At 45.0% G+C, this 25,567-nt stretch overlaps 1 protein-coding gene across 1 annotated transcript in view; it reads left to right on the forward strand.

Annotated features, from left to right (window-relative positions):
- Nucleotides 1-24,755, forward strand: part of LOC137527278 (class I histocompatibility antigen, F10 alpha chain-like) — a 41,596-nt gene extending 16,841 nt beyond the window's left edge. The window contains exons 3-5 of the mRNA XM_068247786.1: nucleotides 7,457-7,735; nucleotides 11,249-11,524; nucleotides 24,694-24,755. Of these exons, the coding sequence (XP_068103887.1) occupies nucleotides 7,457-7,735; nucleotides 11,249-11,524; nucleotides 24,694-24,755 (617 nt within the window). The remainder of the gene's footprint in view (nucleotides 1-7,456; nucleotides 7,736-11,248; nucleotides 11,525-24,693) is intronic.
- Nucleotides 24,756-25,567: the final 812 nt, after the last annotated feature.

The raw sequence follows: 25,567 nt of genomic DNA on the forward strand, positions 1-25,567 counted from the left end.
GGTCTAACACCTGGAGGGGGGCATGGCAGAGTGGGATACATGCCAAAAGTCCCGGGGAAAAATCTGGATGTGACGCAAAGCAGCGTTTTAAGGGCAGAAATCACATTGAATGCTAAATTGCAGGCCTAACGTGCTTTAAAACATCTTGCGTGTGTATACATCAATCAGGGAGTGTAATTAGAGTACTGCTTCACACTGACACACCAAACTCACTGTGTAACGCACCGCAAACAGCTGTTTGTGTAGTGACGGCCATGCTGGACTACTGCGCAACATGGCGAGATTGCTCTTCCTCACTCAGTGATGTCAGGTAATGTGTGACTTCCTTCTCAACTTTCCATGGCATTGTTAAAAAGCTTACGTTTTGTTTTTAAATTACATTTTCTACTTGCTGTGTACTTGTTCAGTACCGCTACAATGAGAATCCTGTGGAGGCGGGCAAGTCTGCCATTGTGACCCCGGGTAATGGCCGGGTAATGAGGGGTTTGAATCCGGTGTGGAGCCTGAGCAACGGCTACCACTACACATCCAAGGAGGGCAGCAGGCAGGCACGCCCGCCCGCCCGCCCCGAGGTAGTGACCAAAAATAACAATACAGGAGGAGGACTTTCGAGGCCCTGCTGTGTATTTGAAATGAATGTACTTTAAATCCTTTAACGAGAACCAGTTATGGCAGGCAAAGATGACACCACATTCCTTTCACGAGAATCATATGGAGGCGAGCAAGTCCTGCCATTTGTGACCCCGGGTAATGGCCGGGGAATGAGGGGTTTGAATCCGGTGTGGAGCCTGAGCAACGGCTACCACTGCACATCCAGGCAAGGAGGGCAGCAGGCAGGCATGCATGCACGCCCGCCCTGAGGTAGTGACCAAAAATAACAATACAGGACTCAGGAGGACCTTTTGCGGCCCTATTGTCATGAATCAACTTTAAATCCTTCAACGGGAATCCGTTATGGCGGGCAAAGATGACACCGCATTCCTTTCACGAGAATCATATGGAGGCGGGCAAGTCTGCCATTTGTGACCCCGGGTAATGGCTGGGGAATGAGGGGTTTGAATCCGGTGTGGAGCCTGAGCAACGGCTACCACTGCACATCCAGGCAAGGAGGGCAGCAGGCAGGCAGGCATGCACGCCCGCCCTGAGGTAGTGACCAAAAATAACAATACAGGACTCAGGAGGACCTTTTGCGGCCCTAATTGTCATGAATCAACTTTAAATCCTTTAACGGGAATCCGTTATAGCGGGCAAAGATGACACCCACATTCCTTCCACGAGAATCATATGGAGGCGGGCAAGTCTGCCATTTGTGAGTGACCCCGGGTTATGGCCGGGGAATGAGGGATGGAATCCGGTGTGGAGCCTGAGCAACGGCTACCACTGCACATCCAAGGAGGGCAGCAGGCAGGCATGCAATACAGGACTTTGAGGCCCTAATTGTAATGAATGAACTTTAAATCCTTTTAACGGGAATCCGTTATGGAGGGCAAGTCTGCCATTGTCACCGCGGGGAATGAAGGTTGGATTCCGGCCCGAAGTGGGAGCCTGCTGAGACCCATGCTGTAGCTGCCCTGACCGTGCTTTGCAGACCAGGCATCTGTGGTCAGATGGACCCTTGACCCAGCGGAAGACAAACCAAGTCGAAAGCATTTGCCAAGAATGTTTGACGGAGGGCAAGTTTTTTTGCCTTTTTTTAAATTGTTTGAAAATGTAGATGGTTGTATTTTTAAATTGTTTGAAACTTTAGATGGTTGTATTTTTTAATTGTTTGAAACTTTAGATGGTTGTATTTTTAAATTGTTTGAAACTTTAGATGGTTGTATTTTTAAATTGTTTGAAACTTTAGATGGTTGTATTTTTAAATTGTTTAAAAGTGTATCCATTCTTCCTCCCCCCAGCCACGAACAATACCACGGGAACGTGGAGCAGCAGAAGCCCCCTGTGACGGCTGCCGTGGTTGTTCTCAGCGGTTTGTCTTTTGAGGGGTGCTGCTTTTCCTCAGGTGTTCTTGCCATAGCTGTTTGTGCCTTCTCTCCAGGTGCCTTCGTAAGGCACTTGTCCCTACGTGACAGTTGGCCTTTCCACGGCTCAATTTTTGCTGGCAGAGACAACAGATGGCTTTGCTCCGATCTGAGACACACACGTTAAAAAATTTCCAAACCGCTGAGCCCCCCTGGGCTGATGGCGCTACGGTGGCATCAGCAGCTGATGTTGAAGGGCATGTTGGCTGTCTGGCCATAGCTGCCGAAACATGGCGCCGGACACTGCCCCCAGCTGTTTCTGAGGACGAGCTCCCTCTGCTTCTATCATGGAGTCGTCTCCTCCTAGTCCTCTCTGACTCCTCCTCTGAACTGTCCCCCTGGTCATCTCCTCTACCGGGAACATATGTGGTATCCGTATAATCGTCATCATAATCCTCCTGGCCAGCTGCACTTTCCTCAGACACCTCCTCACGGTTTTGGGAAGTGATGGCACGTGCCTTCTTTTGAGCACTGTATTTTGGGCTAGGTCCGCACGAAATCACAGCAACACCACCTCGCACAGACCTGCCGGTGCCTGGTGGCCTTCCTCTGGGTCTGCCTCTACCTCTTCCTCTACCTGGTTTGTCCATTTTGTCCATCTCGGGGGGATGCTAGGTATATGCAGTGAGCTGGGTTCACTCAACACAACAGGTAGTAGGTATATGCAGTGAGCTGGGTTTACTCAACACAACAGGTAGTTATGTGCAGTGATGAGGTGGGTTAAGTAAACACAACAGGTAGTAGGTATATGCAGTGAGCTGGGTTCACTCAACACAACAGGTAGTAGGTATATGCAGTGAGCTGGGTTCACTCAACACAACAGGTAGTAGGTATATGCAGTGAGCTGGGTTCACTCAACACAACAGGTAGTTATGTGCAGTGATGAGGTGGGTTCTCTCAACACAACAGGTAGTAGGTATATGCAGTGAGCTGGGTTCACTCAACACAACAGGTAGTAGGTATATGCAGTGAGCTGGGTTCACTCAACACAACAGGTAGTTATGTGCAGTGATGAGGTGTGTTAAGTAAACACAACAGGTAGTAGGTATATGCAGTGAGCTGGGTTCAGTCAACACAACAGGTAGTAGGTATATGCAGTGAGCTGGGTTCACTCAACACAACAGGTAATTATGTGCAGTGATGAGGTGGGTTAAGTAAACACAACAGGTAGTAGGTATATGCAGTGAGCTGGGTTCACTCAACACAACAGGTAGTAGGTATATGCAGTGAGCTGGGTTCACTCAACACAACAGGTAGTAGGTATATGCAGTGAGCTGGGTTCACTCAACACAACAGGTAGTTATGTGCAGTGATGAGGTGGGTTCTCTCAACACAACAGGTAGTAGGTATATGCAGTGAGCTGGGTTCACTCAACACAACAGGTAGTAGGTATATGCAGTGAGCTGGGTTCACTCAACACAACAGGTAGTTATGTGCAGTGATGAGGTTGGTTCACTCAACACAACAGGTAGTAGGTATATGCAGTGAGCTGGGTTCACTCAACACAACATGTAGTAGGTATATGCAGTGAGCTGGGTTTACTCAACACTACAGGTAGTTATGTGCAGTGATGAGGTGGGTTAAGTAAACACAACAGGTAGTAGGTATATGCAGTGAGCTGGGTTCACTCAACACTACAGGTAGTTATGTGCAGTGATGAGGTGGGTTAAGTAAACACAACAGGTAGTAGTAGGATGCAGTGAGCTGGGTTCACTCAACACAAAGCTAGGTATATGCAGTGATGAGGTGGGTTAAGTAAACACAACAGGTACTGGGTATATGCAGTACTGGGTAGTACAATGTGCAGCTCCCTGTCACACACACAGGTAGTCAGTCACTGAATGTGCTGGGCTGCTGGCAGTGGCACACACACACTATCAATTAGCAAGGCTGTGCATGCAACAAAAGTGTCAGTTTGACACACAGTAAAAAAAATAAAGTACAGGATGAGCTCTGAAAAGAGCTAGGTTGCTATAAAAGCAATAACAATCAGCCAGGAGCAAACTAAGCAGCCAAGAACCTAACTAATCTGTCCCTAGAAGAACAAGTCTGCAGCAGCTCGCCCTAGTCTGTCTAATAGCAGGCACACGAGTGAGTGTAATGGTCGTCAGACCCTGCCTTATATAAGGGGGGGGGGGGGGGGGGGGCTCCAGGGCTTACTGTAGCCTGAATGGCTACAATGTGCCTGCTGACTGTGATGCTGAGGGTCAAAGTTGACCCTCATAGTGCATTATGGGGCGAATCGAACTTCCGCAAAGGTTCGTCTGGCGCAGGCGAACACGAACCCCCAATGTTCGCCTGGAACCGTTCGCCGGCGAACCGTTCGCTACATCTCTATTCACTACACTGCGCTGCTTCAGTGAGTTAAAAAACAACTTGCGCCCACTATGCACGGTTTTGTTGCGTATCATACCTTACTTAGTTATGTGCGCTGCTTACATAGCAACGCACGCTCTTTTAAATGCCCGGTGCTGCTGTGGAGTATCGCAACTGATACGTCACTAGTCAGCCGCTACTATGTTAATTACTTTGCAAAGTATTTCCAATTTTTTAGCTTTATTTCAGCAAGAAAGACCTCCCCAAGAAGGCAAATTTATATGTATTTGAATTGAAAACTACAATGCCATATGGGCCTCAATTCAATAAGCATTACCGCATCCGGTAATGCTGAAAACAGCCAATTTTACTGATCACCTTCCCACATTCCAATTCACTAAACCATTACCACACAGAAAATTAGAATTACCGACTAGTGAGGTAAGTTACCGACTTGTGCGGTAAATGATTCAAGAAATGGCAAGAAATTGCAATTCACAAAGATTTATGCATTCGGTGAACCAGGCAAAAGTGTTCAATATTTTTCTCCAGCTCTTACTAGCTGATAACTCACTCTCACCATGCTGTAACATTGACAGACAACCAGTAGAGAGATCCAGGCTGCCAATAGGGAGAGCCACACAGCCCTTCTTCTCACGCTGATTTGATGCGACATGGCGGGAGGCGGGTCTTCACTGTACCAGAGCAGGGGAAGGTGATATTTCATGAGGCTTTTCTGCATCCCTTTAGATATGAGTATCTGTATACTGGTATACAGAAGAGCTCCCCCTGGTGGCTGCAGCACATCTAAAAGGATGTCAGGGATGCACTGCACAGAAAACCCTGACTCATACACACAGCTTCCTTCTTCACAGCTGGTAAGTCACACTTACTGAGCAGGGCTTAGTGAATTGAAGCATGTTTGTGCAGAAAATTGCCAAAATTCTGCCCCACGTGAAAAATCTTTAGTGAATTTGGAAAAACACTGCAAAATACCGAATGCGGTATTTTACCGAACAAAATGATTTTACCGAATTGCCTTTAAAAAATTAAGGCCATGTCTCAGTAATGGATGAGATGTTAGTTACTATTATGAATAACTATATCTGATCTGGTCTGTATACTGTATGTGTGTGCTGTTTTAGCATTTCTCCATTTTTGCTTGAATTATCAGGCAATGATCAAGGCACTATCTTCTACATATCTTACACCAAACTATAATGGTGATGTGTAGACTTAAAGAAAACCTGGAACACAAACCCCCCCTGGGGGATACTTACCACGAGAGGGGGAAGCATATGGATCCTGACAAGGCTTCCCCGTCCTCCGCTGTCCCGGCAATCCATCGCTGTGACCCCCCCCAACAGCGGCAAGGTAATCTTCATTTGGGCTAAGGCGGAAATAGCCGAGCCTGATTGTATCTGCTCTACTGCGCAGGCGCAAAGGACGGGTCGGGTTATAATTCCCCCCCTCAATATGGCCGCCACAGATTGCCATGGCTGCGCAGTCCGCACAGACACGATTGTGGCTGTGCAGCTCTAGGACCTCCTCCCGCCGCGTCATCAATCAGTCATGGATTGATGATGCTGCGGGAGGAGGCCCTAGAGCTGCGCAGCTGCATTCGCGTTGATGTGGACTGCGCAGCCGTGGCAATCTGTGGTGGCCATATTGAGGGGGGAATTATAACTCGACCCGTTTGGAGGGGTTGGGTCCCAACCGGGGGGCAAGGCGGAATGAATGGGAGGGTGTGAATGGTGTCCTCCATACATCAAGAATTTAAAAGGTATTTAACTTTTTTAAACATTTTGACCTCATAAGTCCTTTAAGTATTTTCTTTGTTGCTAGTAATTTAAAAGGCCTTTTATTGACAAATTTTAAAATACCACTTAGGAGAAAACTCAGGAGAAAAAGTGAATTGCATATGGGCCCGTAAGGGTCAGTTAACATATCGATGAGATTTCCCACCAGTATAGGGAGTTTAATTGCAACCTACTTCATGTAACTTATCTAAAGACAACCTTGAAAGCACGCCCAAAGTAATTAAAGTTTTTCTTGACAAATTCAGCTCTAAACCAATCCAGGAAGCACAAGTTCGAGATCTGGAAGACTCTTTACATAAAGAAAAAGTATTTGGAGCCATCAGCAAAAAACAAAAAACGAAAAAAAACCTTATGCTGTGGAAAAAGTAAAACCTGTATAGGTTTTGTCCCCATATTTTAACATTTTTCACAACATACTTTTATCTCCACCCAGGAAGATCTTGGAAAACAAGTTTGCTTTCTTAAAGGGAACCAGAGAGGAACGTAATAAAAAAAAGAAGCTTTTATACATACCTGGGGCTTCTTCCAGCCCCATAAGCCTGGATCGCTCCCACGCCGCCATCCTCCGCTTCCTGGATCGGCGGTACCGGGTCCCGTCACTTCCGGCGGACGCGGCCAATTGTCCGCATCACAGGGGCTCCCTCCATACCCGTACGCATGCGGCTGCGCAGTAGGCAGCCTCATGCGTACGTACATGGAGGGAGCTCCGTGTGATGCGGACTATTGGCCGCGTCAGCCGGCCGACTGGCCGACTGGCGGCCATGACGGGACCCAGTACCGGCGGATCCAGGCAGCAGAGGACGGCGGCGTGGGAGCGATCCGTGCGTATGGGGCTGGAGGAAGCCCCAGGTGTGTATAAAATCTTTTTTTGGGGGCCTCTGGTTCCCTTTAAAAGAGAAAGTATTTGCAATAATTCAGGTTGAAGGGAGCTCCGAGATGTCTCCCAGTGCATCACTGCTGAAATATACAAATTATGCATTGTTGTCCCTGGAAGCTAGCCACACCTCCAGATCTGCTGGAATGCAATGATGTGTCAGCTTTTTAATGTTACAGAGCCATAATAATCCAACATGCATACAGACTGTTTTGGATTGATTGATCCTCATCAGTGCATGACATGGATTAATGTGGCTCTATGGGGTAGGACAAGAAACACCCAGAGTTACTGAGTACCCAGCAAGCTCATGGTGATCTTCAGTCCTATTCAGCATGGAAATTGTCTTTCCTTATGTCTCCATTCACCAAAAGGTTACAGCGTATAGCTGTAATTCTATGTAACATGTTCTCTACTCTGTGCAGGGACCCATACCTACCAATCACTATACGGCTGTGAGCTGAGAGATGACGGCAGCACTGCGGGAAACCAGCGGGATGGATATGACGGCAGAGATTTCCTGTATCTGGACACACAGAGAGGGATCTTTATCCCAGCAATTCATGAGGCTCAGCTTACAACACAGAGATGGAACAGCCCGGAGGTCAGAGAGGGGGAGAGAATGAAGAGTTTTCTGGACACTTTCTGTCTGGAGTGGCTGAAAGTATTCACTGAATATGGGAGAGACGATCTGGAGATTAGAGGTAATTACTACTCACTATATAGACCCAGGGCCGGATTTGTACTTTTTACCGCCCAAGGCCAAATACAGTATACCATCTGTATGGTTGTTGTCTCTGTGTGCCCCAATGAGAAATCTACTTACTTTCTATCATTGGATGTCACAGACAATAGCTATTTCAGTAATATGCGTATAGATTATAAGTTATGTTTTCCTTAACAACTTTTATGTTATGTTTGCCATCTCATTAATGATGGACCCATTGTGTCTCCATGTGAGTTAGGCTGATGTGTACCTGCAGGATAGAGCTTACAGGACTTGCAGGGATGACACAAGTACAGGACAGAGAGTTCAAAGGTTAAAGCTTTCCTTGTAGATAGGGATGGCTGCATAAAACAGCTTTACTGCCCCTCACTGAGCCGCCCCTAAATTTCTGGTGCCCTAGGCCATGGCCTATGTGGCCTTGCCAGAAATCCGGCCCTGTATAGACCCCATATATACCCACAACGTTATGTACTCACTCCATATACTCAACATACCTGTAATTCTGTTCTGTACGCATATCATACTTACTCTTATAAACTCTGCATACAAATTACTTCGCATATAAAACTTATATTTTTACATTCAAGCTGTAAAAAATAAAATGGCATACAGCTGGGAACATCCAATTTGGAGAAGAACTTGGAAATATGGGTTGATACAAGTTAAGTAACCATTTATAATGCCAAGCAGAAGCTAAAAGTAAAAAAAAAAAAAAAAAAAAAAAAAAAAAATGAAATGAGAAATAAAAGCATGAGATGCTAGTAAACTACTCCCTCTGTATAAATCACTTGTGATGTCACATCTGGATTATGGAATACAGTTTTGGGCACCACAGGGATTTTATCTGATTGCCATCTGGAGTCGGAAATGTTTTTTCCCCCTTTTGGGGCTAAATGGGGGTTTTCACCTTCCTCTGGATCACCAGGGATATGTGAGGGTGCAGGCCAGTGTTGTACTTTATTTTCTGGTTGAACTCAATGGACATATGTATTTTTTTTAACATAAGTAACTATGTAAATAACTATGTAACTATTGAATAGACATGAACATAATAGAAGAGGTACAAAGATTGGCAAGTAAATTAATCAGAGGAATGGAAGGTCTCACTTATCACAAAAGGCTGGAAAACCTGTGTTTATTTAGCTTAAAAAAAAAAATGATGACTAATAGGGAAACCTGATTAACATATATAAATACATCATAGGGCAATACATAAGCTTGGTAGGTAAGATTTTTTGTCCATAGGCTTCTACAACGGACAAGGGGACATGATCTGTGTATGGAGGAAAAAAGTTGTACCATCTATTTAGAAAAGGTTTTTTACAGTTAGGCTGGATCCACACTATAAGTGCTTTTCTGAGTGCTTGCTGAGCGCTTGTGATTGCTGAGCGCTTTCTGAGCGCTTTTTAAAAATCACTCCAATTCAACTTAAGGATCAAGATGGTGACTATAGTTAACAGTGCTTGTTGCCTCTGAAGGGGAGGTAACCTCAGAATGTATCTTTGATCACTGATTGTCACCAAGATATCTGCTGTTCATTAGCCATGTTGTGGAATATTAAGCATTTTTTATTCCTGTATTGTATTTTGCTATTTGCGTTGCTAGCCCCAAAGATCAGTGGCACGTGCCCCAGATCTATTCTGGGGTGCCCCAGATGTCTCCCAGGCAGAATCAGCTGTGGTGCCTTAATGGCGGACATGCTGGGTGCTGTGGTGCCTCTATGTGGGCATACTGGGTACTGTGGTGCCATGCTGGGCACAGTGATCCTTTATGGGGGGCATGCAGGGAGCTGTGGTTGTTCTGTGGGCGCATGCTGGGAAGTTGTGGTGCCTCAATGGGTGGTCTATGGGAGCATGGAAGGGGGTCCACTAAAAGGTCGGGGAATGCCAAATAACCTAGCGGCAGGCCAGCCCACCCAGCAGAAAGCCAGACCAGCCAGCACAGAAGCCAGGTAACTCTGCTTAGTAACACTGGCTATTTATGCAATATATGCCGCATTTTTTTTTGTATTAATGGAGAGGGGGATATTTTTTTTGGGGGGGGGGGGGGCTTCTCCAACATTTTGTTGTGCAGGTCTACTTAGACTGCTGTTAAAGAGACTCTGAAGCGAGAATAAATCTCGCTTCAGAGCTCATAAATAGCAGGGGCACGTGTGCCCCTGCTAAAACGCCGCTATCCCGCGGCTAAACGGGGGTCCCTTCACCCCCAACCCACCCCCCGCAAAAGAGTGTCGTAGAAAGGTCGCAGATTTATTGCTTCCTGGAGGCAGGGCTAACGGCTGCAGCCCTGCCTCCAGTCGCGTCTGTCAGCGGCGCATCGCCGCCTCTCCCCCGCCCCTCTCAGTGAAGGAAGACTGAGAGGGGCGGGGGAGAGGCGGAGATACGCGCTGACAGACGCGCGTGGGGCAGGGCTGCGGCGGTTAGCCCTGCCCCAACCAGGAAGCGCTCCCCCACTGCACGGAGGGGGATTTAGGGGTGAAGGGACCCCCGTTAAGCCGCGCTATAGCGGCGTTTTAGCAGGGGCACACGTGCCCCTGCTATTTATGAGGTCTGAAGCGAGATTTATTCTCGCTTCAGACTCTCTTTAAGTGCATGTAAATTTGGCTCCACCCATGGCCACACACATTCTAGTGCGTGGTCACACCCATTTTCCAGCTGGAGTGCCCCAAATCTCTTAGGATCCTAGCAACGCCCCTGGAGACAACCACATGAGCTGCAAGTGCCAGGACACAGGAAACAACCACATCTGGGACCCCAAAGTCCAGAAGGTCACAACAGGTTATGAAGGGACAGGGTAGTAGACTAATACATTTGGTACTGCAAGAGCCAGTAGACCACAAGAAGGAATGCAGTGTTCTGGCCAGGTCCTTGCAATCCTTGTGGTGGTCTCCTGTCCTGGCACTTGTGGCCTCTGTGCTGGTCTCTTGCTCCGGCACTTTTTGTCCCTGTGGTGGTCTCTTGTGCTGAACCCTTGCAGTCCCTATGGTTGTCTCCTGTACTGGCAGTTCATGCAGTTCATGTGGTGGCCTCATGATAAGACCACCACAGGGACTTCAAGCTCCAAGACATGAAATCCCTACAGGGATTGCAAGGGCCAAGACAGAGGATACCACCTGAAGGACTGCAGGCAGAGGAAAGACCATACTGAAAATTATAAATAGGGGCTCTTCTGGCTTAATTAATGTTAGGGAGCTCTCATAACTGCAGTTTTTTTGAATGAGCATGTTTTTTTATGGTACACGTTGCAACTGCTGTTGTGGAAGCAATTTTTCTCAATTACTAAAATAATATATAATTTTAAAAAGAATCAGACGTGAATGCTTCCTGCTCTTCTGAAATAGTCACACAGAGATGTGAGGAGGTTTTGCATGCTTTGGAGTTGTCTTGACTGTGATAAACAGTATTGTAGGGAAAATAGGCAAAATAGTCTTCAATATGTGCTTTATTTCTTCATCCTGCTGACATTATTATATATTGTTTTCTTTTCACAGTGCGTCCGGAAGTGAAGGTGTGGGGCCGTCAGCACCCAGACGGGGTGACAAGACTTCAGTGTCTGGCGTACGGGTTTCACCCCCGAGCTGTGGATGTGAAGTGGGTGAGGAATAGAGAGGACCATATTCCTTCAGATGAAGCCAGTCCCATCCTCCCCCATCCTGATGGGACCTATCAGACCAGAGTCAGCGTGGAAGTGCCAACAAGGGAGGGCGACACTTACTCCTGCCATGTGGAGCACAGCAGCCTGGAGGAGACCCTCACTGTCACATGGGGTGAGTGTATGGAGGGCTGCTAAAAATTATTGGATTAGTCACCGAAATACCCGGAGATACATTAATTCTCCTGGAAGGACAGTACATGGTGCTCATTTCATACAGATTCTCTTCTATCATGACCCATATGACAGCAAGTGTTTATCTCTCTAAGGTAACTTCACCATCTAGCTGGTAGTAAGTTTAATGCTGATGTTTAAATGTTAAATGGATAAAGGCTGGGGGTATTGCACTCTTTCTGAAGAACTCCACCTGACATAGTAATAATGAAGCCAGGGAAAGTAGTCTCACTTTCAATGTGGCATCTACCTGCACAATGTAAAAGTTTACAGGGGATCACCAATTTCCTATCAGATTTTATACCCCAATCTCAACCATAATCTTCCCCCAAGGTCAAGTCCCTGCTTGGATGGGAAACTACAAATGTCTAATCAATGTTGCCCCAGGACTTATTTGTGCAAGGTATAGGAACTGAGACCAGGGAAACCAATGAAAAATCTGAGAACTAAACAGTAATAGAGTGTAGGAACAAGGTCAAAGGTCAATATAGTAAGTCACATGACAGTCCAAGGGTCAGACAATTTGAGGTCAGCAACAAACCAACAGTCAAAACACAGTAAATCAGGCCACCTGGCATATAAACCAGGGGTCATTAAAAGAAGTAGTCACAACAAGCAGTGTTCAGTACAGTCCAAATGATGACAGCAGGTCAACCTAGGCTGTAATGAGAGGTCAATCTGAATTTCACCCTAGCAGCTAGCACTCAGCCACTAACATTATCACAAATGAGGAAGCACTTGATGGGGCAGAACTTTATAGGAGCAATGGCCAATCTTGTGGGACTACTACAAAGCCGACTGAGTGAGCTGGCTTTCGGTGGAGCTGGACTCATCACTGGAATGCCAGCAAGGTACATTTGTGGCACATGAGAAGGCTATCCTATGAGTTGAGGAAGGAATCTCATGTCTGTGGAGGTAGCAGATGATCACTGGCTGTTTTTTCAAGGTTTATTTTGCACTAGAAAAAGGAGAAATAGACGTTTCCTCAATAAAGCTAATAACTTAGATGTGCAGAGATCAGGGGCGTAATTAGACTCAATAAGGCCCCCTGCAAAAATGATAGCCTGGGGCCCCCTTGGTCTCCGAACCCCATGCAGGTCACGTGATCGGGAGCCAGCGAATGGCAGCAGGGTGTGTTCTGCTGTTAAGCAGCATCTAGTAACAGGAAACAATTACAGACGCTCTCACTACTCACTACTCTGCATGACGAAAGGAGGTGGCAAGAATGTTTTTTGTGAGCGAATAGGAGATTTTTTTGCTAATTGGCTGTAATTTCAGTTTGGGAGAGGGAGGAGGAGGGCCCCCAAAGCCTCCAGGCCTCCTGCGATGGCAGGGGTTTGCAGGGGTAATTGCTAAGCCCATGGCAGCTGTAAGTGAATTGTTGCAATGCAAATAACCTCAAAAAGGGGAGAGATTAAAAACTGCACGCACCTGTCGTTTGCTGGAATCTATCCATGCTTTTTGCATGCAATTACTCTCATTCTTACATACTTTTCCATGGGAAATTGGGGCATAAAATGTATACAGGGGCTTCAGTACCTGCACACTGTGTGACATCTCACTCTGAGTGAGATTACAACAATGCAAGATCAAAGAAAAGAGGAGGAAAAGGAGAGTTCTTGCAACACTAATGCATACATGCACACATCTGTGAATACAATTGTTTCCCTTTTTCTTGGACTGTGTAACAACATTATTCCAAATACAATGTAAAGTGTCGTCCCAACCTTACTACACCCCACAGCCTCCTGTATCCGCAAAAACTGTTCCTCCCCACTAACGCTTGTCTCATAATGCACAAACAAGGTGTCAGACTAAAACAGTCGTGTATAAAGCTGTTTGGTCAATAATGCACATGCATTCATAGTTCAATCCTTCAGACCATGTGTGTTTATACAATAAATGGGAAGGAAGCACATGAGGATTCAGGGTTGCAGGAAGCAGGCTAGATCCACATAATTGTTCATCCCTATAGGGCCCATGGCCTCAGTTCTTAGGATCCAATCTGCTTCCCTTTGTAATAATACACATTTCCTGTCCCCACCTCTTCTTGGCAACAGCACTTCTGTGTTCAGTACGAAAGTGGTCTATGAGTTTAGGGCAACCTTACCCCGATTTAACCAAACTCATATGCTCTGGCACTCTAACTCTGATTGGTCGGGTAGTCTCTCCTATATAAAAATGATAATTTAAACTCAAAAAGGACGAGCCAGCAAAATTATCATTGTACAATCTCAATAACCTATGTAGGTATCAGTGATAGGGGGGGGGAGAGGTCATCGACCTCAAAAACTGACATTTGAAACAAAAAAGAGAAAAAGAGCCCCCTCTTTTATAATCTAATAATAATAAGCATTCAAACAGGTACAACTCAAAACACCAAGAATAATGAGAAAGTCTTTATTGATACCAGCTAATAAATTTAAAACCAATTAAAAACAAACAGCCAGACCTGGTGCATAAGTCCTAAATTATCAATAAACAAATGAGTCTGATGAGAAGTATCAGTAATGTGGTTTCTTCTGGTTGCTCCCGTGATAATTGTAACAGAGTCCAATTGATTTATAAAATATTGGTAATAAGGACTTCTGTTTCACAGATAGCTATCCCAGAAGGAACACACAAATAAATAGAATGACTACTACTATCACATCCCTCCTGCTAAGGAATAAGGTGCTAGTGCTTAAAGAGAACTGGGTATGGATTAGGCAGCTCCCTAATAGAATTAAAGTGACAACTGTGCATAGACCACCAATCAATTTAGTAAATATAAACACTACAAACAACACAACATCATATATATAAACCGTGCAAACTGTAACAATACATTCTGGCAAATAGAAACAAGAGCTGAAATAAAGTGAATGTTAGTGCAAAGGGATGGCCGCAATGGCCAATATAAATAGACCTAAAGTGCAAGAATGAACAGGGAGAAGGAACGTAGAAAACCAAAAGACTCACCAAGTAAATGAGGTTGAAGGACCAGGAAAGGCTGTACAGCGCTGCCCGCGCTGTCCCACTAGTTCCGCCGAAGCTGCCAAGGGACAATCTGATAAGGAAGCTGGCGCAATTTAAATAACCCCCCTGGACGCGGCCGCGTCATCAGCTTGACCCCACGCGCCGTCACAAACGTCAGCGCGTAAGGTCAGCCAAGCGTACATTGGGACGCATAAGGGCAAGGTGGTACGCATAGAAAATCCTATCGCTGCCATCTAGTGGGCTCAAAGCAGATTGCATCGAAAATCAAGTATGAAAATAAAAGATGCTACAGATAGAGGAATTTGCCGCCACCCAGTGGAGAAAAAAGATATTGCAAACATAATAGTTGTTCATAGAAAAAAAGACCTTCAACACAATTCCTGGATATCAAAAGTAAATACCCAATTACTTGGAGTATATATGAATAGATGACTATAATCATATTTTGGAAAGCTTCCTATAAGCATCATTATCAAAACATCTTTATATTTATTAATACAATAAAAAACACATATAAAGACAATATTCCAGAATATGCCCTCAATCAAAGGAACAGCCAAAAACTAATCAAAGACCATAGGAGTTTTTCTTTCTTTCTTTTTTCATATCAATGCCCGAGGCCAAATCACAAGAAGTCCAAACAGGAAGGTCTTCTCATCCCAGACAATCAAGGGTATTCCAAATCCCACATCCTGAGATCACAATCTCATCTAATTAGTCCTAAAAAGGAGACAAACAATATGCATAAATGTCCACATATTTAGTCAACACAAACGAGCAAACAAGCAAATGTCTCCCAAGAGGTACTCAGGGCCTAATAATAGGTATAAACAGTCTCAGGAAGGAATAAAAGAAGACCAGTCCTCTTACCTCGGACCGTAGAATTGTAGACTAAGATCACCATCTACTCACCAAATGGAGATCAATATACAGATGTGTTCATTACTAACAGGCCCTCTTCAAAGAAGCATGCAATTGAAGCCCCAAGTGTACATCATAGAGCCAAACAAGTGTAGTCTGACCTCCTCACCTTAAGGTCATAGAAAACAGTTTAAGACAAGCCAAAAAGGGACAAGAAGGGAATAACCCAAACGTGACAGACAGGTATTTTATTGTGGCAGATAACAGCCTAAATTATAGTCCTCATTAAGGCCCGCTGGGACCCGCGTACCTAACTTGTGTATCCAGCGTAGCTCCCACTGAAGCAGTTTGGTAATAAAATTTCCTCCCCTGATATTAGGCAATAGTCTCTGTAGTCCATAAACCTTCCATCTCTCTATCCTACTAAATGAACAGGTCAGGGAATGTGCTGCCACAGTGGTCAAACAGCCAGGTCTGGCTGTTTGTTTTTAATTGGTTTTAAATTTATTAGCTGGTATCAATAAAGACTTTCTCATTATTCTTGGTGTTTTGAGTTGTACCTGTTTGAATGCCTATTATTATTAGATTATAAAAGAGGGGGCTCTTTTTCTCTATATAAAAATGATTACAGATGCACCAGACCACATACTTCACATCAGGAAATGCCTAACCTTAAAGAGGAACTCCAGTGAAAATAATGTAATAAAAAAAGTGCTTCATTTTTACAATAATTATGTATAAATGATTTAGTCAGTGTTTGCTCATTGTAAAATCTTTCCTCTCCCAGATTCACATTCTGACATTTATTACATGGAGACATTGTTACTGTGGGCAGGTTATTTAGCTGTTTCTAGCTGTTCTGTCTGTTAGACAGCTAATAACAGCTGTTTCCTGTCTCTGAACATTGTTACATTGTGGCTGTTTGCCAGGAGTACCGCGGTCTTCAGAGGTTCTTGTGGGAGGGATTTCAGCACAAAATCAGTCACACAGCGCCCCCTGATGGTCTGTTTGTGAAAATCATTGTCTTTCTCATGTAAAATGGGGTATCAGCTACTGATTGGGAAAAAGTTCAATTCTTGGTTGGAGTTTCTCTTTAAGATCTATTTGGCTTATTCTCACATACCGCCAAGGCTGCATATTTTCACACTGCAGTGCCTACAATGGCCACGCCTATAATTTCCTTCTGACTGCAGCCTAACTAACCAAGTGAGATTCCTTTCCGTTCTAAAGTCCCCTGAATTCAAAGCAGTCCCTATCGTTGGGGAGCTTTCAAAGGACACATGAGGTGTCCCCCCTGACTTACGCCAAGCAGAAAGTCCTGCCTAATTACATACCTATTTTTTTCAGAATACTTTTCCTGCTATAGGCGTAAAATTAAAAGTATGTATGCGTAATGAGGGAGATACGAAGCTTTGCTTTAGGATGATACCATTTATTGGACAAAACATGGCTTAGCTAAAACTGCCTGATCTTACATCTTCCAAAATAAGTGTAGCACATCATAATTTTCACTGCAAACTCCCCACACTCTTCCCAAACAGAACATCCTCTTCATCTACTACATACTGCGACCTTATTATGCCCAACAGCCACCTATCTGCTTCTTCTAATAAGTAAGTTACTGCCATCTTGCAGACATCAGGGGAGGCTCCTTAATATTAATGGCACCTCTCAGGTACCACCAAAAGTCCAGCCCAGGGCATACCTCACATGTGTGTGGTGGTAAACCCCAACTTCTCTTCCCCTCTTGAAGTAGGGATGAGCAAGAGGGGTTTGTACGTGTGGGAGAGATTCCTGCCCCCCCTCCCTCCCCCATTGCAGAGACCTTCCCACATTATGCACCACACCATGCAGACTGGGATTGTTCAGGTGTTGGAGTCTAATGCTCAGGCATTTAGACAATTCCAGTCTGCATGAAGGAAAAAGGGGTAAAAGAGGCTGGGGAAATAAAGCTTTTTTTGTTTAAAATGTACCAAAACAGGGAAAATAGTGTTAAAAGCATCATTCTGGGATCAGTGGTATGTCTCAAAACTTGGGTAAAGCAGCTTATAAGTGCTGATCTGCCTTCATTTTTTTTACATAAAGCAATAACTATGGTTTATAACTGGCACAGATCTCTGTTCATTAGAATACAAAGGTCTCTATTATTCTCCTAAGAAATCTCGGGAGATTTGAAATCCAAGTATCGGTATGTAGTGGTATTCAATCAATAAGCTGGTCTTCTGGTCTTGCAAGTGTCACAACCACTGTTATCCCCAGCCAGGGACTTTCCACCATCTGCTTGTCCTCTAGTATCCTTCAGGGCCCATTCACACCTGAGCGGGAATCACACGATTCCCGCTCACGGCAAACCGTTAGCGGTTCTGCAAGAACCGCTACACAATGTAGCGAGTGGCAGTGTTCTCACTGCCGCGGTTGCGGTTAGCGATAACCGCAACTGTGCTGCATGCAGCGGTTTGCCGGCGACGAGCGTTCCGCGATTTGCGATCGTGATTAGCGTGCATAGCACGCTAAGGCCCGGTTCACATTAGCGGTGGCCGTCCGGAATCGCCGTGCCGGAGCCGGACCGCTTGCAGAACGGACGGAACGGACGCACGGCATAGCAATGAAAGCCTATGCGTCCGTTCACATGCGTCCGTTCTGCCGGACCGGAGCCGGACCGGATCCGGACTCCGGCGTCCGTTCCAACATGCGCTATTTTTTGGTCCGGCTCCTCCGGCAGCCGTATCCGGAGCGGAGCCGGACTGCACCATCCGGCCAATACAAAGCAATGAGAGCCGGAGAGCGCACAACACACTGGCTACAAAAACCGGACGTTCTACCCCACTTCCTATGCATTTTGGGGACCACATGGGCGTTTAAAGAGTGGGGCAGCAGCGATTTCATGCTGGAGCTCTTTTTGGCAGCAACATGTCTGATATGTCTGACAAGGAGGCGAACAACAGGAAGGAGAGAATTCCCAGGTTTACGAGTAAAAAATGCCTGGATCCATGGTCCCAAATGCAGTCTCTGTATCCACGGATGGTCTCCACACGTCCACCTGTCTCCAACAATGACCCCAGACCCCTCTGCTGACCTCCCAGACCCCAGGTATTTACAGGATGTTATCTCCTTAAGAAACCGGATCCGGACCGCAACCGTGTTCACACCGCACGGAAACCGGATGCAAACGGACCGGATCCGGACCGGATCCGGATAGGAACCGTACGGATCAGGTCCGGATACGGTGCGGTCCGGACATCCGGTGCGGTTTTTACTAAACCGCAAGTGTGAACAGGGCCTAATCACGATCGCTCCAAAACCGCCGCAGTGTCCAGTGATTTTTCCGCGCTAATCGCAGGAAAATCACTCCCACAATTCTGCTGTTTTAAGTGTGAACGGGGCCTCAGTGTACCTAAGAAAAACGTGTATACGGTAAAACCTTGGATTGAGAGTCACTTGATTTGAGAGCGCTTTGCAATGCAAACAAAACATTTTGTGAAATTTTGACTTGATATATAAGCAAAAAATGCATACGTGCATCAAGACCTCACAGCTAAGCTGATGATTCATTAAAAAATAAATAAATAAATAAAAAATATAAAACACCATCCTGAACCTGCACTTATCCCAGTTGATCCAGGGAAAGGTTAAAAACCTTACAAGGTCTGGGGCAATTAGCCCTAAAAGGGAAACATTATTTCCCGACTTCAGATGGTAGTCAAATAAATCCCTGGATCAACTGGCCCTTGGGCAATATGCCATTCGTTTTTTTCCTAAATTTTTTCCCTAGGTGAAAATTTAACTCTTTCATCATAAAATGGCTTTTAAGCCACCAGCAAGCATGGAAATAGTCTGAATAATGTTGAATGTACTTTTTCAACTAACTTTTACTACTTTTTTCAAGCTGAAAATTTAGTTCAAATAGAAAATGACAAATTTTCTTCTAGGAGAGAACTTTGGAAATAAAGTGAATGGCATATGGCCCCATTTGTCTAGAAAGAGGTTGTCTCTGTTAGATTGTAACCAGGAGAGAAACCAATTTCCCATCTAGAACGAGATCCTGCTACCTCAATGGTGTGCCCATTCTCCAGCATATGTAACCATGTGCATTACAACCCGGGGAAACAGAGAGTTATTATTATTATTATTTAGTATTTATATAGCGCCAACACCTTATGCAGCGCTGTACAGTGTATATTGTCTTGTCACTAACTGTCCCTAAGAGGGGCTCACAATCTAGTTCCTACCATAGTCATATGTCTATGTATGTATGGTGTACTGTACGTATCTTAGTCTAGGGCCAATTTTTAAGGGTAAGCCAATTAAATTATCTGTATATTTTTGGGATGTGAGAGAAAACCGGAGTACCCGGAGGAAACCCAGTCAGACATGGGGAGAACATACAAACTCCTTGCAGATGTTGACTTGGCTGGAATTTGAACTGGGGACCCAGTGCTGCAAGGCAAGAGCGCTACCCACTACGCCACCGTGCTGCCCCATTAATCCCAGAGTAATCCAACAATGGGATTAATGGGGTGGGCCACGGGGATATTTTGTGACAAATTCCTGAATCTGGATAATTTCATTAAATGTTGAATTACAGGAAACTTATTTATTGGAAACTAGCTGATGAGCCGGCGTTGCCCGGGTATGTATTTGGCTGGTATTGGCTCCACCCACTTTTTCTATCCCTAAACAAACAAACACTCAATGACCAAGTTTGTGAGCTTTAGCATCAATAATTTGCATATTCCCATAGAAATTAAACAAATCAGATTGGCGGTTTGTGACTCCGCCCCTCTCCAGCATGTGAACCCCAGTCACCCAATGACCAACTGTAGCAGGTTTGAGGCATCTGCTATTAACAGTGTAAAAATGGCAGCAATTTTAATATTCCCCTTGAAAATCAAACTGTGAATTTTGATCGGCCATTATAGGCTCCACCCACTTACCTGAATATTAATCTCACTTACCAAGTGACCATCTGGGCAAAGTTTGAGAACCCTGCAATTTAACAGTGTAAGAAGTGCTGCAGTTTAGATTTTTTCCAGTGGAATTTGTTTTTGGCTCTGCCCACTTTTTGTAACCTTGACACACAGTCACTCAATGACTAAGTTTGTGAGCTTTGGGATCCTTGGCATCAATAATTTGTATTTTCCCTGTGTAATGAAACAAATCTGATTGGCTGTTTGTGGCTCCACCCCTTTTCTGAATTTGAACCCCAGTGACCCAATGACCAACTGTACAAGGTTTGAGGCTTGTGCCATTAACAGTGCAAGAAAGGCAGCAATTTTAATATTCTCCTTGAAAATCAACAGATGAATATTGATTGGCTTTTTTAGGCTCCACCCACTTTTCTGAATATTAATCTCAGTCACCCAATAACCAACTGTGCAAAGTTTAAAAACCCTGCCATTAACAGTGAAGAAGGGCTGCAGTTTACATTTCCCCCGGGAAATCTATTTTTGACTCGACCCAGTTTTTGTAACCTTGACACACAGTCACTCAATGACCAAGTTTGTGAGCTTTTGGGTTCCTGGCATCAAAATTGTGTGAATGGAAACAGTTTATCCAGCAAGGAAATCTGATTGGCTGTTTGTGGCTCCACCCCTTTAGTGAATTTGAACCCCAGTCACTTAATGACCGAAATTAGCAGGTTTGAGGCCTCTGCCATTAAGAGTGTAAAAATGGCAGCAATTTCAATATTCCCCTTGAAAACCAATAGGTGAATTTTGATTGGCTGTTGTAGGCTCCACCTACTTTTCTGAATATTAATCCCAGTCACCCAGTGACCAACTGTGTCAAATTTGAGAACCCTGCCATTAACAGTGTAAGAATGGCTGCAGTTTATATTTTCCCATGTAAAAAGCTAGTTGTTTTTGGCTCTGCCCACTGTTTCTAATCTTGACATACAGTCACTCAATGACCAAGTTTATGAGCTTTGGGGTCCTTGGCATCAATAAGTTGCATTTTTCCATCGAAATTAAACAAACCTGATTGGCTGTTTGTATCCCGCCCCCTTTTCAGAATTTAAACCCCAGTCTCCCAGTGACTGACTGTTTTAGGTTTGAGGCCTCTGCCATTAACAGTGTAAGAATGATAGCAATGTAAATATTACCCTTGAAAAATCAATAGGTTGATTTTGATTGGCTGTTGTAGGCTCCACCCACTTTCTAAATATTAATCCCAGTCACCCAGTAGCCAACTGTGTCAAGTTTGGGAACCCTGCCATTAACAGTGTAAGAATGGTTACAGTTTATATTTACCCATGTAAAAAATGTAGTTGTTGGCGCCGCCCACTTTTTCTAGCCTTGAAATACACTTAATTACCAAGCTTATGAGCTTTGGGGTCCTTGGTATCAATAATTTGTATATTCCCATTGAAATTAAACAAATCTGATTGGCTGTTTGTGGCTCCGCTCCCTTTCTAAATTTAAACCCCAGTCACTCAGTGACTGACCAACTGTGTCAAGTTTGAGAACCCTGCCAATGGCTGAAATCAATCTAACAAATCTGATTGGCTGTTTGTGGCTCCGCCCCCTTTAGTGAATTTGGACCTCAGTCAATGACTGACTGTATGAGGTTTGAGGCCTCTGCCATTAACAGTGTAAGAATGGTAGCAATGCAAATATTCCTCTTGATAATCAACAGGTGAATTTTGATTGGCTGTTGTAGGCTCCACCCATTTAATGAATGTTAATCCCAGTCACCCAGTGACCAACTGTGCAAAGTTTGAGAACCCTGCCATTAACAGTGTAAGGATGGCTGCAGTTTATATTTAACCAGTGAAATTAGTTTTTGGCTCCGCCCACTTTTTTTTTTACCTTGACACACAGTCACTTAATGACTAAGTCTGTGAGCTTTCAGGCTCCTGGCATCAAAAATGTTTGATTGAAAGCAGTTTATCCAGCAAGGAAATCTGATTGACTGTTTATGGCCCCGCCCCTTTAGTGAATTTGGACCCCAGTAACCCAATGACCGACTGTAGCAAGTTTGAAGCCTCTGCCATAAACAGTGTAAGAATGGCAGCAGTTTAAATATTCCACTGGAAAATCAATAGGTGAATTTTGATTGGCTGTTGTAGGCTCCACCCACTTTCCTGAATATTAATCCCAGTCACCCAATGACCAAGTGTGGCAAGTTTAAGAACCCTGCAATTAATAGTCTACGAATGGTTGCAGTTTTCATTTTCCATTTAAAATTAATGGCTGAAATTTGATTGCTGTTTTATGCTCCGCCCACTTTTCCTGGATTTGTAACTTCAGTCACCAAGTGACCAACTGTGAAAAGTGTGGGGACTCTGGCTTGATTACTGTGAGAATGGCAGCCTTTTACATTTTTTCCATTGACACGAATGGGTGAGATCTGATTTGCTTTTTGTAGCTTCGCCCAGGTGTGCAAGGGGGATGCGAGACCCCCAGAACATATCATCCCAGGTAGTAAGGGATCTGTATACCAAGTTTCGTTCAAATCGGTCAAGCCATTTTCGAGTGAAACACGCACGCACGTGCGCGCGCGCACACACACACACACACACACACACACACACACACACACTCAGATTGAGAAAATGAATTATCTTAGTGTCCGCCTAGGCTGCCATCATATTGCGCTAATTATGATATTCTTACACATACAAGTTCATTAAGACTTTCTGGGCTGTACATTTCCATTTAAAGTTAAATTATCTATGTAACGTTTCACACGTCATATTTCTTCACTCCGTAGATCTGCTAACTTTTCTGTTTCAATGATTTTTATTAGGAATTTTTAAGCATAACACAGATAGGCAGACATTGGAAAATACCAATAACTTCAATGTAGGATCTACTTACTCTTATTCCGGGCTATTGGCGGCCAACAAAGTCTGCTTGGAAGTTTCCAACTTCTCCAGATGGAGAATAATAGACTAAAGAGATGCAGCATCTGCAGTTACCTACAGAGCCACATCCCAACTTCCTTTATGTACTCTAGAGTTGGTTTGGTACCCCATAAAAGAAAGGACAATGCTCTCTCTACTAGTTGTTATAAGAAAGTCAATGCACTCTCTCCAAACTTGAGTGATCATCTCACTATGGGATGGCTTGGAGGTAGCTCCAGGCTTTTGTTAATTTGGGAGTTCTGATATATAATGTAATTTGGGCTCATTGACCTGTAGGTGATAAATATTGAAACTCCTTGTCATTAGGTGTGGTCAATGAGATACAAGTAATTTTGAGTTGATCCAGGATTCTGTAAATTTAGTATGCAAGCTTATGCAGCTTGAAAATTGACTGATTCACCTTGGCAGATTTCAAGTGGTCCATGTTCATGCTGCATAACTTTACATACAATTTGCATAATCCTTCATTGACTTGGAATTATTTGCATCTCATTGACTCATCATTCAGTATATGGTACATCTATCCAAACTTCCTCTAAGCAGCCGTCTCAATTTCTCCTTAAAGTGGGATCCCAATCCTACTATGTGATAGGTATTCCTACTGATAATAAACCTTCAATCTCTGCTCTGTATCTGTTCTGCTTTCAGGAACCATGTGCTTCTATGTCACTAGCTGGTCCCGGCATTGCCCCTCTCAGTATGACATATTTTCCTGCAGACACTAGATGATGTCACCAGGCATGGGCTCAAATTTGGATCCGGGTGAGTCCGGATAGTGCTATCCGGTTCTCACCCAGTAATGCTGTGCGGGCTGGGCGGGGGGGGGGGGGGGGGGGGGAGGGGGGGGGGGTGTGTGTGTCAAGCTTACCTGTGTGGCATCTTCTTCATCCGTCCCTCAGCGCCTCCCACAATGCGTTCCAATGGCGCTCACGTGACTACAAACACTTCCTCCTTCTGGGTTGAAGGAGGAAGTGTTTGTAATCACGTGACGCACTTGGAGGCGCATCGTGGGAGGTGCCGAGGGACGGATGAAGAAGATGCCACACAGGTAAGCTTGACACCCCCACCCCCCCCCCCCCCCCCCCCCCCCCCCCCCCCCCCCCCCCCCCCCCCCCCGCCCAGCCCGCACAGCATTACTGGGTGAGAACCGGATAGCACTATCCGGACTCACCCGGATCCAAATTTGAGCCCATGCCTGGATGTCACACAATGAAGGGACCATGTGCTTCTATGTCACCAGCTGATCCTGGCATTGTCCACTCAATATTACATATTCCCTGCAGCCACTATATGATGTCACACAATGCAGAAACCATGTGCTTCTATGTGACCACCTGACCCTGGCATTACATACAGTAGTATCTCAGCACATCTCATGTGATGTTTCCTTTATGTTCCCCTCTCAGATCCCAATGCAGAGTCTAAGGACAAGATGCAGATAGTGATTATTGCGGTGTCTCAGCACTGATTATTACTGCTATGGTTTTTGTATACAAGAAATACTCAGGGTAAGCGTGACAATAGCCATGTGTTATATACTGTATACACCTGAGTATAAACCAAAATAATAAAACGCAAACTATTTTGTTCCTAAAATGCCTCAGAGCAAATCGCGGTTTATAATTGGGTCATATGTCTAGTGGTCTCCCTCTTTATCCCATAGTGCATTCCCTGGTGTCTATTGCCTGCCCTTCTCCTATAGTGTGTTCCCTGGTTTGTGGTGGCCGCCCTCCCTCTCCTATAGTGTTTTGTGGTGTCTTGTGGCCACCCTTCCTCTCAGTGGCGTAGCTTAGGAGCTAGGGGCCCCGGTGCGAGTTATACCTGCCCCCCCCCCAGCACTTTATACATAACAATTGATACGGGGCACCAAAACCTGCCAAAGACAACCACAGTGTCAGATGTGCAAGAAGGGGATGGGGAACAGTGTGTTAATGATTATTATTATCATTGAGAAGCATCTATAGAAGTGATTATTACAAGCACAGGACCAGTAAAGAGCTAATACTGTAGTTGAGGGAAGGGGCCCTTAAGGGGCCCGGCCCCTCTGGCCCAAGGGTCCCGATGCGGTGGCTACCTCTGCAACCTCTATTGCTACGCCACTGCTTCCTCTCCTTTAGTGATAGTGAGTTCCCTGGTGTCTTGTCTTGTGACCACCCCCCTTTTCCTATAGTGTGTTCCCTGGGGTCTTGTGGCCATCCTCCTTTTCCTTTAGTGTGTTACCTGGTGTCTTGTGACCACCCTTTGTCTCCCATATCATGTATCCTGGTGTCTTGCGGCCAC

This window comes from Hyperolius riggenbachi, chromosome 8 (assembly GCF_040937935.1).
Source record: "Hyperolius riggenbachi isolate aHypRig1 chromosome 8, aHypRig1.pri, whole genome shotgun sequence".
Classification (NCBI taxonomy): Eukaryota; Metazoa; Chordata; class Amphibia; order Anura; family Hyperoliidae; genus Hyperolius; species Hyperolius riggenbachi.